Source organism: Hakea prostrata, chromosome 7, assembly GCF_041222555.1.
Source record: "Hakea prostrata isolate BN-2017 chromosome 7, UWA_Hpros_2, whole genome shotgun sequence".
Lineage (NCBI taxonomy): Eukaryota > Viridiplantae > Streptophyta > Magnoliopsida > Proteales > Proteaceae > Hakea > Hakea prostrata.
In genome coordinates, this window is record NC_142606.1 from 11,741,174 (window position 1) to 11,758,172 (window position 16,999).

At 38.5% G+C, this 16,999-nt stretch overlaps 1 protein-coding gene across 1 annotated transcript in view; it reads right to left on the bottom strand.

The window, feature by feature from the left end:
- The window catches only part of LOC149009784 (uncharacterized), a 40,972-nt gene that overhangs the window by 20,771 nt on the left and 3,202 nt on the right, over positions 1-16,999 (bottom strand). The window contains 6 exon segments of the mRNA XM_089161147.1: positions 5,982-6,046; positions 7,979-8,108; positions 10,234-10,496; positions 14,117-14,138; positions 14,140-14,307; positions 15,407-15,514. Of these exon segments, the coding sequence (XP_089017273.1) occupies positions 5,982-6,046; positions 7,979-8,108; positions 10,234-10,496; positions 14,117-14,138; positions 14,140-14,307; positions 15,407-15,514 (756 nt within the window).

The following is a 16,999-nucleotide window of genomic DNA, read 5'->3' on the forward strand; positions in this document are numbered from 1 at the left end:
TTTAAATAATTAAATAAAATAATTATGAAAAATAATATTTTATTAAAAAATTATCTTTTTTTTTTAAAATGATGCTTATATTATGTAGTTTATTTTAAAAATACAAACATGTCTTATTGAGCATTGTATATATGTTATCTTAGAACAAAGTGTGTGTTTTGTTGTTTTATAAATTATTTTTACATAAAATAATTATAAAAAATAATATGTTATTAAAAATTTATCTGTTTTTTTTAAAATGATGCTCATATTATGTAGTTTATTTTAAAAATACTAACATGTTTGTTTGAGCAGTGTATATATGTTATCTTAGAACAAAGTGTGTGTTTTGTTGTTTTATAAATTGTTTTTACATGTTTTATGTATCTAAAAATTATTCTAATGATTATTTGGGAATATTCATGATTCATGTATGTATTTCAGACTTTCGGGCTGTACATTTGAATCTTAAATGGCAACTAGTGGGAGTGGCGGCACTGGTAGTGGGACTCAGGACATTGCTTGGCAACATGGGGATCCACGACGGACAAGAAGAAATCCCGATGCAAGTATTGCCTCAAGACTTTGAATTCGGTGGTTACCAGCAGTTAAAGCAACATTTGGCTGGTGGTTATAAAGATGTTGCCAAGTGTCCCGGGGTTCCTTATGAAGTCCAAAAACAATTGCAGCAACTTTAAGAGGAGGGAAACAAAAAAAGGAAGAAATGGCACAAAAGCAAAGGGAATTTGAGGATATAGTGCTATCTAGACCTACTCTTGATGTTGATGAGGAATCAAGCGATGATGAAGAGAGGAGGAGGGTTATGGGTGTTGAGTCACGAGCCGAATGGAGACAAATGAAGGCTGCAATGGAAGCTAGCAGACAGTCCTTACATGCTGATAGTGTGAGGCAATATGAACAAACAAGGGGAGCGGGTGGTTGGGGTCGGGGGCATCCATGCCACCTAGACATAGTTTTCGAGGACCGAGGCGAGAGGACCGAAAGGAGGAGGAGGAAGACTACACATTATGATTCCACATTTGACCAAGACCCCTCCCTCTTCAACCAACAAGACATCTATCAAAGAAGCATTCCCTATATGTTTGCTGGAGGTAGAGAAGGCAGTAGGGAGGAGGAAGCTAGGTTAACAATCAGCAAATTCATGCTTTATAACAACATTGCACCCAATGTAGCCAAAACACCATACTATCAGGGGATGATCAATGCAGTTGCTAGGGCAGGTGTAGGGGTTAAAGGCCCAACAGCTTGGGAAGTAATGAATAAATATTTACCCAAGGTAAAGCAGGAGGTGGATGAATACATTGAATCATTAAAAGAACAATGGAGTACATATGGTGTTACTGTGATGGCTGATGGATGGACTGGTCCTACTAGACAGTCCATCATTAATTTCATGGTGAGCTGCAATGGAAAGACATCCTTCCTCAAGTCGGTGGATGCCTCGGATAAGATCAAAGATCGACTACCTTTACAAGCTTCTTAGGGAGGTGGTACTCGAGGTAGGGCCAAAGAATGTGGTCCAAATTGTCTGAGATAATGGTGCAAACTTCAAAAAAGCTGGTGAAATGTTGATGAGGAAGAAGAGCAGCGGGATCCACCTCTTTTGGACACCATGTGCTGCTCATTCGATTGATCTTATGTTGAAGGACTTGGGAAAAGAAAGTCAATCGATCTGTGGTTGAGAGGGCTAGAAGGGTAAGTAATTTTATTTATAACCATGGTTATGTGCTGAAGATGATGAGGAACCACGAAGGGTGATCTAGTCGGACCTGGATTGACTAGATTCGCCACCAACTATGTAGCTCGAAAAGCTCCGAAGAAAGTGGTGGGTCTTCGCACATGTTTGCAAGTGAGGAGTGGTTTGGTTCGGGACACCATCCCGATCGAACAGCCCAACAAACCATCGATGATTCCGGAGGCAGCTGAATAGGACAGGCAATAGAGCCTATGTGTTGTAAGGATGGTGGATTCGGAGAAGAAGCCCACAATGCCCCACAATATGCTGCCCTCTAGCAAATGAAAGAGTTGGTTAGAGCTGCGCCCAGCACCTTCAAATCCTACGAGAGGATCATCGATAATAGATGGGAGATGCACGATGCATCCTTTCACTCTGGTGAGTCACTTTTAAGTCTTTAAGTTTTTGTTGTATACTTTAATTTAAATTCTTTATTTGTTATAACTTATAACTTATAATTTATAAACAAGTAAGTTAGTAAACAACCAAATCACTAAGTCATTAACCAAATTTTATCCACAAGCAAGCACACCTCAACCCAAAGTACCATTACAAGAATGATCCGGGGCTTGATGTAAAGTTGATGACACGGTCAAGAGGTGGTGGAGAAGCTTGTGTCAAATCCCATCATGCAAGGGACAATTAATGGAGAGGTGAGAACTTATTCAATTGTTTCTTCAACTTCTTGCATTAGTGCATTAGCCATTAAGCATATACATGATAATAGTATAATACAATAATTGAAGAATTGGTGAATTGGTGTACAGATCGGGAGTTCAGGGATGCCTCGGGAGTTTTGGAAAGCCTTCAGCGTTGCAACCAGAAAAAACTGATCCTGGAAATAGTTTACACCCATAAGTCATTAAGTCTATAAGTCTATAAACTATAAGTCTATAACTTATAAATGATAACCGATAAGTTATATAAATATAAAGATTTGCTGCCTAATGCATCTTATTTTGGTTATGCAGCTGACGGTGGTTTCATATGGAATTAGTGCGCCAAATCTGGGGACATAGCAAAAAGTACTCTCACGGACTGCCATCCTCGGCTCGAGAGGACTGGAGCACCTTCTCGCTCATCCATAGTAAGGACGGAACAGATGGGAGTAAGAGGCTCGAGAACTGGTGTATGTGCATTACAACATGAGATTGAGAGTAGGGCACATACAAGATAATATAGATGACGACAATCGTGAACCGATGAGTGACGATATATCCACGAGCCCCCAGAAGATGAGGAAGATGATGCAATATCAGTGGGTTAGGGATCGAGGTGGCCCAACGGATGGCGGAAGGGCAGCCCGATCCTACCAGCCCGGGGCCGATCGTGGCGACACCTATCTCGATGAGGGTCGAGCCCAGCGCATCGAAGGATCAACGTACCATTGTGGAGCCACCGGTCGACTCAAACAACCGAGGTGACAACTAGTAGTGGGGATTCGGATGATGATGCCGATGATACCACTCATACGGACGGCCAAGTGGCCCAAATCGACATCGAGTTCGAGCCATGGAGGCCAGGCTGGTCGGCGGTGGAAGTCGCGCAACAAAGGGAGTCACCCGACTCACCTCCACCAGTCGAGTCATCCACACAGTGAGCCACAGCCCATCTCTCGGACTAAGAGGAGTCGGAAGAGCAGATCAAAGCAAGGCGGGGCAACCGAATGATGATGCAAGCATGCATGATCTGAATTGAACATGGGAAGCATGAGCCTAGATCGAGTGATTCACAACAGCAGAGCGTCATCGGGGTACCAATATGGGGATCACAGACCGGGTCGATACGGTGGGTATTCTTCTATGGAGGTCATACTATTCCTCAAGACCCTCACCCGGAGAGTATGCATATGGGAGTGAAGGTGGGTTGTTAAATGAGTGGTTTAGAAACCGACCCAAATACTCAACAACATATGAACAACAACAACAACAATGGCTCCACCCACCCAGATTGACGGTTATCCCACGCTATTCCTCCGATTCGACATGCAAACATATAATGATCATATAAACCGATATGTGACATACTCGTGATCAATTGACTTGGGAGTCATATGTGGCCACCGTTCGAATCAATTGATGCGGAATGTTGAGTGATACTCTTAGTCTTGTAAGTTGTAAGTTGTAAGTTGTAAGTTGTAAGTTGTAAGTTGTAAGTTGTAAGTTGTAATCTTCTTAATTCTTATGGAGTTATGGTTGTAAAATTTTGAAGACATTTAACTATTTAAGTGTTTAACAATTTATTACTTTGAATCTTTGATAGTTTGAAGTTTGAACTTTGATCACTTGTTGACTTGATTCTTGAATACTTGATGTGTAATGTTAATATGTTATTATATATTTGTATTTGATACTTGATGGTTGATAAATGATAACTCATTAACTTGAAGTCTTGAATTACTTGATATCTTTACATAATTACATTACATGTTGTATTCTCTAAGACTATAACTCATTACACAGAACGAACACATAGGGTCGACGTAGGAGACATAGTTAGGGTTATTTCTCACAAATCTAAGGCCACCAATGTGTTCAAAAGGCCTAAATAGGCTAAGACCAAGTTTCAGCCCAACCGAGCCTAAAACTCACCGAGATGGCTACCGAGACTATCGCCAATTTTCGGCATATCTCGACCGAGATCTCGCCATCTCGGTCGAGATCTCGGTATTTCTGGGTGGCGAGATCTCGCTCGAGAGCGAGATCTCCCACCATGATGGAGCGGCCTATGGAGCTTATGGTGTCCCTCCCACTGTCGATTATCGGACTCAGCCACTGGGACCTTATCAATATCCTTATCCTTCTCCTGAGAGCCAAAGGGCAGGTGCTCTTTCATTTGTTGAGCAGATCTTCCACACTATTACACAGCCACAAGGCCCACCACCACCAGTTCCTTTGGAGATTCACAACTTCCCACCGTTAGGAAATCTTATGCATGTGGATGAGGCCACATACAGAGATGCAGTTCTTGACTATGTCCAAAACTATATGGGGCGGGGGCAAACATCATGGGAGTTATATTGTCATTTGTATGGGGTGCAGACAGAAGAGGGAGACCTTGAGGCTTGAATAGAATAGACTTGTAAGTAATAACATTCCCGCTTCTTCTCTGATTCATGTACTATATACTTGGAATGTTGGATGTTACATTTTCAGTATTTTTTTTTTAGTAAACTAGTAGTTTTATAGTGTTTATTATGCTTGAAATAGCTAGTATGCAAAAATCCAAATCAATTTGAGTGCATTTAAGGCTCGAAATTGAGTTTTCAAGAATCAGGAAACAAGTATCCAATTTCGGTCGACCGAAACCTCAAAATTTCGACCTTTTCCAAGGTCGAAATGTTCATATCGATCAAATTTTTTTCCTTGAGTACAACAACAACAAACTCAGACTTTTAAGTTGGGCCTTTGGTCCATAGTTGTCTAGATGATGCCGGGGGGTGCCCCCTGCATCTAACTATCTAAGCCCCTTCGCTGCCTACATGCTTCAACAAGACATACTTATCAAGACACTGTGTCTAGGCCACCCTAGCACCTTGGATCACCTAGATACCACAACTATACATTAACCCGATGGATATTATTGTGTTCAACCACCTTAATGAGTCTAAACAATGGGTAAGGAAGAAAGCGAGATTTTCTTACTATGTAATATGAGTTGTTTTATTTCATATGATGCTTCTTAACAACCCAACATTTTGCAACATACATCATAGCTGGGCCATGTGATGGTCTTATAGAATTTTCTTTTGAGCTTTCAATGAATAAATAGATCACACAAGACCTGGGATGCACCTCTTCACTTCATCCACCCTATTTTAATTATTTGGAAAAAATCATCCTCTATATCACTTCATTTATTTATGATCGAGCCAAGGAACGCAAAATATCACTTTGTGAAATCTATTCTCATCCAATCTTACCACTTCATCATCTGCCCAATCATGACCAAAGTTACACACTAAATATTCCATCTTTGTTCTACTTAGTTTAAAGTCGTTTGATTCCAAAGTTGTTCTCCACGATTCTAACTTTGTATTAATCCTTTGTGTCTCATCTGCCAAAACAATATCACCAACAAAAAGCATACACCAAAGCCCTAGGGGACTAACAACAGAAATTTGTACCAATTATATAAGATTTGAAACAATACTACACTATCGCAACACATGAGAAAGAAATAATTGTGGCTAAGAAGTACAAATAGATTATTTAAAGATATTTTTCCAAAATTAAAGTCAGCTAACCTCAGGTATGTCAGATGAATTGGGTATTGACTCCCCTTTAGCAACATCTAGTGGGTCATTGAATGCTGCACATTTGGAAACAAATTGTAAACCATGTAATTATACAAAATATAAAATCAACCAATATCTATCAGCTATTCCATAGCTCTATGTACTCTTTTAACAGAAACATCCAATGTTCAAAAGCCAATAATCGAAACAGCTTACAACGAGACATTTCCACATCATCCAAACAGAAACGGCAAGGTGATGCAGGAAATGTTGACATTTAGTCAATACCAACAACATCCCGCAAATTGTTTTGCTTTGACTTTGGAGTTCGGACAACACAATATGGCATGCAACTCAGCAGGTATTATTGCTATTAAAACTTGCAATTTTAGTCGAAATTAGTGGTAGTTGAAATATCAGTAATGCCCTTATCTTCTTCCTTCCTCCTACCCTTCCCCAAATCGACTTTGCAGCCCTAGAATTGGAACTTAAGCCATATATGGAGGAATTGATCAACTCTGGCGGACCTTCCTTGCACAACCACCCTTCAGTTCAATGTCTGCAGTTTATGGATCCTCTGAATCCGACAGTCATTAATTGGATTTCTAAGACTATAGAGACGTTCAGGGTTACCACATACTTTACTTGACTATTTAACTCAAATCCGGAACCTTCAAACATAGGTCGTGTCACCAATCTTTTAATTAATGTTCTTCTGTTTCTTCCCCAACATCAAACTCATACTGAAAACAAACAGAGATAAGGAAAAGAGGAAGAAGCGGAGTCTAGTTTGTGACATGTGAAATTTAACTCAAAAATAAATGATATCAAGGGTTGGTGATTTGGTCATAATTTTTTGTTTTGATGGCTTTTCAACCTCGGCAGTATCTGGAGAATCTGGGTTTTACCTGTGTGGCTCACAGGAACTGATGGATTGCTGTGATGGGTTTGAAAATTTTTATATTCAACCCTCAACTGCAAGTACAGATGCAGCAGTTCCAGAATAACAATCTATTCAGAAATCAGAATCTAGGTTTCTCAAATAGTCAGCAGGTGTCTTCTTCTTCATCATCTCAAACCAATCCTCAGTTCAGTTTAATGTTATAATTGAAGAATTGCAGACTGAAGAGAATAACTCAACTGCCAAAGCTCTAATGCAGAGGGAAAATGAACCAAAGCCTTCGCATATAAATTACGTCAAATACCCCAAAAAACCATTTTTCCTTCCAGGTAGCAGAAAGGAAGGGTAGCCAGGTAACCCAATTCACCCCACATTTCCCTAGGTAGCCAAAGAGATTTAGCAGTAGATCACCAGAGAGACAAAGAAGCAAAAGAAAACACAAAAGTGTAATAAAGGGTAAAATGGTCATATTACCCTTTCCCCCTTTAAAGGGTAATATGGCCAATTCAGTTTTTTGTTTAAGAAATAGTGGGCAAAAGATGAAAGGCTGGGTTTTTTCATAACAGAACCCTTTATTGGGAGGGGCATGTCATTCTGCTATTAAGGGGGAGGGGTGCATGTAAAGGAGAAATTAAGGGGGACTGCATGTAAAGAACTCCCTCACAAAAATTGATAATAGTATTTATGAGAATAAAATTTAAACAAACACAACAAAAGTATAACCACCATCTGGTGATGTAACCATCATCAGGCATCAGTTCAAACTCTCTCCTATTCAATGAGTACTAAAACTGAAAGGCATTCTTTTACAGACTCCCAAATACATTAGAACTCCTAACATGAACCTCGTAATCTGTGAAATTAACTGTTGTCCATATCATTGTCCATAAGTTATCTTGGAGACTCAATAGAATACCTAGTTCGTTAAACAGCACACACAGCACATGAATTTAAAAGTCAAATAAATAAAGTGAAACCCATAGACTAAAAACAGGTAAAATCAGGAGCAATTGCAATGACATTGGAGCAATTACCATCTATAGAAGCAGAGAAACTAAACAACGACAATATACAGATGTAAAGTATGTAGGAATAGAAACTCTACATGGACTATCTACAGCTCCACTGCTACTGTCAGCATACTCAAGCTCCTCATCACTGTCTTGGTTTATCGGTTGGGGAAGCAAAGACACCTTAGAGTAAGCAGGAACTACAAATTGTTGTCCCACTACAACCTGAACAACAAGAAAGATTTGCTGACATTTTCATGGGACTATAAGTTGACAAAGGAGAACTGAAAAAATTAATATCTGACCATATCTTTGAACTTCACCACTTATGAGTAAATTCCAGTCATATGAAGAAAAAAAATTATTCTTCACTTGTCAATCGAAATACATTTGAATATAGAAATGCTTCAACTATATAATTTCAGTTACGATTTAAACAGTAATCACTTTTGACAAGCTGGGAAGCTGCCTCAGTGATCATGAGACAGTTCAGCATTCACTGGCCCAAGACTGGTTCTCAGTGGAAATGTGGCATCTAATTAATTCCTGTTCATTACAAATGGAACAAGGCTGTAACCTGTAAGCCTGTAAGAGTTAGTGATTTAGATTCTTCACCAATTCGGCTTCTTCTCTTAGATATAAGTCCAGCATTAGGTAATATACGTATTCGGCCATTGATCCCATTGGTTTTCTACATATGGCCACTTTTAAGGGTCCAATGTAGGTGTTTCAAGTTGAGTATCAAAATAGCTCCTTCATCTAGTTAGTTATCAGTTGTTTCGGGTTAGTTCAACCGAACTGGTTCTATGTGGTTGAATTTAAGTTGTTATTAAATATAAGCAAATGTTTTAGTGGGTCCTGGAATTAGGAATTTATAAATCCAGTCTTATTTTTAGAGTTTTTTTATCTAATGTTGCAAGGGATTGTGAGGATTCAATTTTGTATGATCTAAATTCATCCAGGATTGGTATCTATCTGGTTGTATTCTTGACAGTGTGAGGCCTGGGTGGTTCGAATGTAGGATCACTGTCGAACCAATTGACTCCTTGCGGTAGGAAAGTGCCCAGGAAGTTCTAACTGAATCCTTATTTTGAGCTGTTGAAGATTTCCTTCAGGTTGAAATCAACACTAAGATTCAACCTTTCTCAAATTTGTGCATACAAACAAGGATTTCATTCCCTATAAGTTTAACAAATCTCCTAATTCATCCCAAAACCAAATTTCCAGCTCAACTCTTAAAATCATCCAATCTCCAATTTTTTGACAAACTAACCAGCATCTTGCTAACTTACTTAAGTGAAGAACCTAACTTAATGAAAAAGAGGAACTGGGCAACATCAAAGGCTCCCAATATAGATCTCCGACAACCTCTACCAACAACCCCATCCCCTCACACACACCCCCCCTTCATCTCCTCCCCAACACCCTTAGAACCCAGAATCTGTAACTCACTCTTCTCTCCTTCTGCCCCTTCATCCTCTTCCGCCATCTCTGACCTAGGCTTCACTTCATCCCCCCCCCCCCTAAATGGATCTTCATCACAAGCCCTCTACCCTGCATCTTCTGTTGAACTTATGCAAGTATGAAGGTATCCCCCAAACCCCCCCCCCCCCAAAAAAAAAGGAAAAAAAAAGGAAGAGAAAGAAATATGAAGTGGCCCTCAATCTGACTCACCATTAACAACCTATTAGCCTAAGCAAATAATATACAAAGGAAAAAGAAAAAAGAAGACAAAACAGTTCTCCAAATCAAAGAATCAGCTTTACCAAAAAAAAAATTTTAAAAAATCAAAGAATCAGACAACTCAAAAGCCATTACTCTTTTCAACTTAGAACAAGGATTTTAGTCAATATTCCTAGAACCTTTTGTGAGGTGAGTTGTGGGTAACCAGTTCAACAGACTTAGTCAAATTGGGAGAATGAGTCTCAGGTTCTCCTGTGTTAGTTCAAATGGCAAGTTCAAAAAGTAAGATGATGTGGTCAAGCAAACCATTAGTCAGGACCAGTATTTTGGTTCGTTTTCAAATATTGGTTCCTAATGGACCAATAACCCAGTAATGCTGAAGGGCCAGTCAACAAGTAGAGCTGGGTCTGCTAAGTCAAGACTATGACTAGTAATCGGAGTGTTCTACTCTGAAGACATTTACAGATACAGCCATTTAATTCTTCCCAGATTTAACGTGTTACACTCTCCACAATCACTGGCCACTTATCAGAGATTTAAAAAAATAAAATAAAAAAAAAAAAAACTCGATGCAGAAAGTATAGTGTTGAAAATAAGTCCAACAGAATCATGGGAAGGAAAAGCAAAGAGCTAATTAATTTCCAGAGACAAACAGAGTTATGTGTACCTTGAATGATAAAATAACCCCAGGTTCTAGAACAGCTCCTGCCTTAATTACCACCCCATCGCAAACGATTGCATGCCTTAGTTTACAATTATCCTCAATCGTGACATTGTTCCAAATATATGATCCTTCAATCGAAACATTTGATCCGATAGTGCAATCTTGGCCAACTACTGAATTGGAGAGTTTAGAGTTGTCCCCAATTTTAGTGCCCTTTCCAACCAATGTAAAAGGACCAATTTGAACAGAAGGCGATTGTGATATCTCTGAAGAGTATAAGTTTATCAAAGCCGAGCAAACATGAATAACTAAAAAGAAATGAAACTAACAACATAATCACAAATTAATAGTCTAATACAGAAATTTCATTCACAAGCATGCCTATAGTCATGTAAATAGATGATAATGAAACATAACCTTACATGAAATGTTCATCAAACATAAAAAAGGAACAGGTCTACATGTTGGGTCAAGAATAGTCACACTTAGGTGTAAGAACTTTCTACATTCAGATAAAAATATTCCTCACAAATCAAAGTGAACAAGAAAATTTTATCCCAACAAGCCTCAATCTCTTTGGCATTGAACATCAAAAAATGGGCAAGAGACCAATGCATGGGACACTCCAATTGTCAATGGCCACGCGTAGATGTCCTAGTCAATGTGATGGAATAAGCACATTTGTGCACATTAAGTTGTATAAGGACAATCATGTAATTTCTCCATTCCAGTCGGTGTTTGTGAGCACAGGGAAGAGAGAGTGACAATCCTTTCTGAAATCTTACAGCAAACTCCTCTTCATCCTTCCTCCTTTCCTTACTCTACTCTCATTTCCTTTGATTGTTGTTGCACTAGTTACAGGTCGGACTGACATGATGTGGGCAAGAAAGAGAGAAGGCAGCACCCGTGGGGAAACATGGTAGCAAGGAATACCTTCTATGACTTTATTCTATACACCACTATTTATTCAGACTTCTGGTTTCTTGTACCAACTTTCATGCGATATTAGCTTGGGATCTCTCTTTTAGGAGGGTTTAAGGTGCTGAATTGGAATGACCTAAATTTAATTTAATTGCTTGGAGTTGCACCAATCAATGACAAATTGTCATTTAAGAAGGTATTTGAAATTCAATGGAGGCTTAGGGACAACCCAATATGGAGTGATATGATTCCAAATAAAGGGGGCAAAAGAACTAGGGCAGTCAACAAGAGTAGTAGTGCAGAAGGCTAAGATATGTATTGCATACCCCATTCAGCAGCTAACCACCTCATGTGTTGAGCTGTACCTTGTTCCTCTCAATCTTTCAGACTCCATTTCCCAAATCTTTTTTCATTTTTAATCCTTCCCCCCTTGTTTACTGGTAGAACTATATTTTCCTTGCACTTTGTTTTTGTTTGGATCCATGTAGCTGACCCAATAAAGTTGGATAGTGGTGACTGGTGAGTTTGTCCTTGTTGTGGTTGTTAGTGTTGTTGTTGTTGTAAACAATTGAAAGGAGTTTTTTGTTGTTTTATTATGATTCTTAAAAAAGAAGAATTCAAGATTGTAGGAAAATCAATCAAGTCACAAACAATTGCTAACTCAAAAGTCATGCTTACAATGATCCACTGATACAAACTTATTAAGAGGCATACTGGATGTGTTTAATGTGTAGAGATCAGATCTTTTTCATTTTTCTACAGCAGCAAAAATGGATGTAGTTATTTTCTGACAAGTGACAACCTCACTAAGGATGTTTTTGGGAATCCATTGGAATATTAGCGCAGCATTTAAAGTACAGGATGAGAAAACTGTCGGTGACTCTTTAGCTCAATTTGAGAAACAAAAATTACTACAGTAAAGATGTTCTCCCTTCTAGTAGGATTGTAGCATCAGTGGGAGAGGAGATATGATCACATATTCTGGAAGAGATTTCAGCCTATGCTGTTAATCAGATGAGCTGAGATGATTCGCAGCCAAAGATATTTTTGCATAAGATAAAATTTATTTGAACTCTTGTAACCCATCAAAGTTGCTCAGTAACTGTCAGTTGTCACTTGAATGCTAATATTAGTGGATCAAGAGAGTTGATTTGGCTACAAAGTGAGTGATAATTAGACAGTCAAACCAACATCATGTTTCAGATAGCCACCTGCAATAGATTGTAACATTACTAGCACTAATATGTGACAGTCCCATTCCCCCGATCTTTGGGTATGTTGATACTTATTTTCCTATTAATAAATAAATAGGCATTTATCATAAATCAAACATATTCCGTGATAAACACTCAATCAATTCAATTTAAGTTAATTACAGAGAAAATTTTCAATCTAGAATGCTCGAAAGAATAATTGTCATGCTACGAATAAAATCTTATGATCACCAACAGAAACAAATAAAAAATTTCCTAATTAGAAAAATCAGCTAGGAAAGCATTGGCTTAGTTTGGTTAGACGATGCAGCACAACTTGAGATGGAGCTCCAATCACAATAACTTTTTTCAGCCGATATTCTGGATATAACTAAATCCATCAGACCAGCCTACTGCCTACCTTGCCTCAACTTCTGGCCTAACCGAACTATATTTGAGGAACTAAATTGCCACTGAGGTAGATGATTTAAAGGAAGATTCCCAGAATTATCAGCTAGATTTGCTCATTTGTAGGAGAGAACTGATCGTGTGGGTCCACAGTAGCCTAGCTTACAACCACAATTGAAGACAATTTGTGAAAGGAAGAACCTCGGACACTGTTCACGCTAAAATAACATGAACACTGTCCCAAGTGACATCTTGTTAGATGTTTGGGAATTTTCCTTAATTATACTATTGGGATAATTATGTAAGCAGATTTTTATCTGGGGTGGGATACCTAGGAATAGTTTAAGTTATTTAAACAGCTAGCAGTCCTAGTATGGTAGAGTTCTTGTTGAAGTATATCTCTTTTATTATTAAAATGCTTGTAATCAGCCTATTGAATATGAAATAGAAAGATGAATTATAGCTCAAACTATGACCATGTGTGTGCACAACACCCCCTCCCACAACACCAGAGTATCTTCTCAGGTTTCCCCCTTGTCTTTTCTTCTCTGTACTGTTCCACATTAGTCAGCATGGCACAACCCACTAAAATTAACATTCAAAAGCATAGGAATGCACATGCAAAGAAAGAAACAGAAACTTTAAGAGTAATCAACATCTTCTCTATGAATTTGGGATAATATTAGAATGTATTTGATGGAATGGGCTTTAGGTAAAAAAGGGAATTCGGATTTGAGAGATCATGATAAGAACCTTCAAATTAACAAAGGAATTCAATAGCAACACAGATACATGAAAAAGAGCTTCTGGTTTTAATGGTGCCAGTCACCCCCACATCAATGGTTCCCTCAGCCAGAGGCTGCCCAATCTCACACAAAAATGCTCAATGCCCTCTCCCCACAATTACCCCCTATTTATAATCCCCTCAATCGCCCCTAACTCTCTTTCTCTCCCCTCAACGTGGCTACCTCCCAGTGTCCTATCAGATCATCACTTGCCTCTGGCTGGTTTCTTTTCCTTCAGAAATAATGAGTCTTTTTATATTAAAGATCTTTTTATACCAAAAAATCCAGGAGAAACATCCAAATACGACCACAAACTATGGCAGTTTGATTCTGGATGTACTTATCAAACATCCTACCTTAGGAAATGAATGGAAATTTTTTTCTTGCCAAGGGTTTGTTCATTCCAAGTGGAACACTGTTTCAAGTAAAAAAATATCCTCAACTTATATTCTGGTTTTAAAAGCAAATTTTCCTTTTAGGCTTGAATGTAAGCAAATCAACAAATAAATAAATGATAATATCGAAAAAAAACACAAGTCCATGACAACTGGATAAATGATTAAATGTTTAATCCCTCACCAGATGCTCTATACACCCCCTCCTCTTTCTAATTTAGTTGGGTTGTTTCCAGAAAAATGAACATCTGGCACCAAAGGGTACGTCCATCTTTGGATTATATCCTTGCTGATGGTGTCATAGCTTCTGAAATTGTCTACTCTAGCTGCATAGCTTGAGTTGATTTCATGAGTGAAGATTTTGTAACCCATTATCTGAAACAATGAATCAGAAACAGAACAAGATATTCAGAAAATGTTAAAGGAAAGCACACTCACGAGTCACAACAAAGCTGGCCAGAGGGAATAAATTGATTTCTCAAAAGTAAGAAGTAAAATACGCATTTTGGGAAACGACCAAAAAATAAGAAAATATCTCTCTGTATGTTTTCATAGAAGTATCTAAAAAATGACTGACCATCCATTGACATCAAAAAAATTTAAAATGTTTTTGAGAGGGAACGCTAAAATTGCAACTGCTGCTTATAAGCTTAGTTGTACATCTGAAATTAACAACTCGAGAAAACTCCACAAAAGATTAAAAACTTAAAAGCCATAAGGCTTGCTCAAGCCAGTTACATCAAAGGCATAAAGTCCCAATGGGATTCCTGAGATTTATGGATTCGATTAAGCATATGGAACACACAGGAAAGCGAGAGAGAGGGAGAGAGAAGAAAAAGAAAGAACCAAACATACATGCTAGTTTTGAGACCATCAAGAAAGCAGTTGAGGTAAATACTTGATTAGGAAGACGAGAACAAAGTACCGAAATTATAGGAAGAGAGTTGAAAGACAAACTAGATATTTCGTAGGTAAGAAATTTGAACATAATCTTTATGAAGACACTTCGCTTGCATATAAAAACTAAACTATAAAGAAGAGAGGGAGGGGAACTTTAATGCCTTGCCACAGCTTTCCACTATTCATGAAAAATGAGACAAGCACCCTAAATGAGCTAAAAAATACCATTGCTATAAATAGCTTTGTCATTTGCAACCTTAAAAACGAAAAAGTTACAAGGCTTCAAACCCCCCCCCACCAGGAGGGGGGGCGCACACACACAGACACACACCCAGTTTTTTCGAAGACGTGAACCCAGAGGCTTGAACCAAAAACCTCTTGATAGCAATGATCTCTTACTCTTTATGCTAAAAATCTCAAGTTATTAAAATAAAGTAAAAATAATTGAAAAATAAAAAAGAGTGGACTTTATAACTGCTACAGATTCAAGCAAAATAATAATTGTGAATTGTGTACTAACATGTGGATACTTCTTTATGAAACAATCTTAAAGCAATAGACAAGCAAACCGTACATCATCAACAAGAAGTCCTTTGACAAAATGGCGCCGAAGATGTTGATAGTCGAAATTGTCAGTGAAAAGACTCAGAACTTCTGGAGAGCAGATATCAATGTAACAATCCTGCAAATATATATTTAACCAGTTCTTAATAATTACAGTATCATTCAAACCATTGAGATAAAGACCATGTTGAAAGGGGAAAAAAATCCATTACTGTGAAAAGATTAAGCCAGTCAGAACTCAACGCAAGACCTTATCTAAGTGAATTTCCCGTAATTCATTGATATCGGAGCATTTATGAGGAGGACTATTATGACCCAAAATTCAGGAGCAATTCTGAATGCAACTTATCCGAAAGAGAAACAATGGTTACCAAAAATTATTTAAGTTGCTACCAAAGAAACAGTTCCATCAAATCACACAATAACAATCTGAATGGATATCAGGCTGTGATGTTATCAATATATATGAAAGAAAGAGCAGCCACCTAATGCATTGGTAAGCTTGGACAAACAACACCAAGAAATGGATTGGGATTTTACGGCAGAGGGTTAAGAATTAGGACTAACCCCATCCTATTTGTCCCAGGACTCCAGAGGATAATGGACACTGATCTTGGTCGAAACCTGCAAAAGGAGATTATCCCAGTTTCGCAGGTAACCAAGACGAAACCCTAGGGGAGTTTAAAAAGTATCAAGTTTCGATTAGTTTCAACCAATTTCAACAATATTTCAGAATTTTCAACAGTTAAGGCCAAATTTAACCAATTTCAACTAACCCAAATTCAGCAGTTCAATCAGTTTTGACCACCCCATCACCATCCAAGTTTTCACCAAAAAATCAATTTCAGTTTCTGGCTGGTCAAAAGACTCAAAACCTTGGCCAGACCAAAATCTTCATTTCACTGTTAAAAACCATTCAAACCCATCCCACAGCCTGCCCACGCCATCCCCTATATTTGATACCTTTGGCCTCCGCATCCAACGTCAAAAAACCCGACATTCATCCTTAAGCTTCCGATTCACTTAAGTTGCTGCTTTGAGAGACCTGCAACAATTCTTTCTCTGCATCTACGACATATACAAGGTGTTCTTCACGAGAAGTCTACTTCAGCCACATAAAAAGGGCAAACCCGGTGCCAAAGGCTTCCGCACCAGCAGAGTCTAGGGGGAAATTTTCCTACGCAGTGCATACCCCAGAAATTTTTGTGAGAGGTTGTTTCAATGCCTTGACCTCAAGCTACAACTGTGGTCCACTGACCATTGCACCAAGGCCCACACCTTCTACTTCAGCCACGTCTAACCGTTAAACCCTGATGACATTTTGATATTCTCCTGACCCTAAGGGAGATACTCAAAATTTCATACCCATCCACCCAGCTGATTTCCTCAAAGTTACCCTTTTACTCCTCGGTCCTGAATCTACTAGGAATCTTCTGTAACTCCCAAGTTTAGCAACCTGATTTAGTTGTAACTTCCAACCTGTAACCTGCATCAATTTGACTAAAGCTAACCACCTAATCTTAGCACTCAACTGGACCACACACCCAATTCTCACCTGCTCAAACTTGGCTGGTTCATACAAGATCCTGGTTTATTGGCTCCT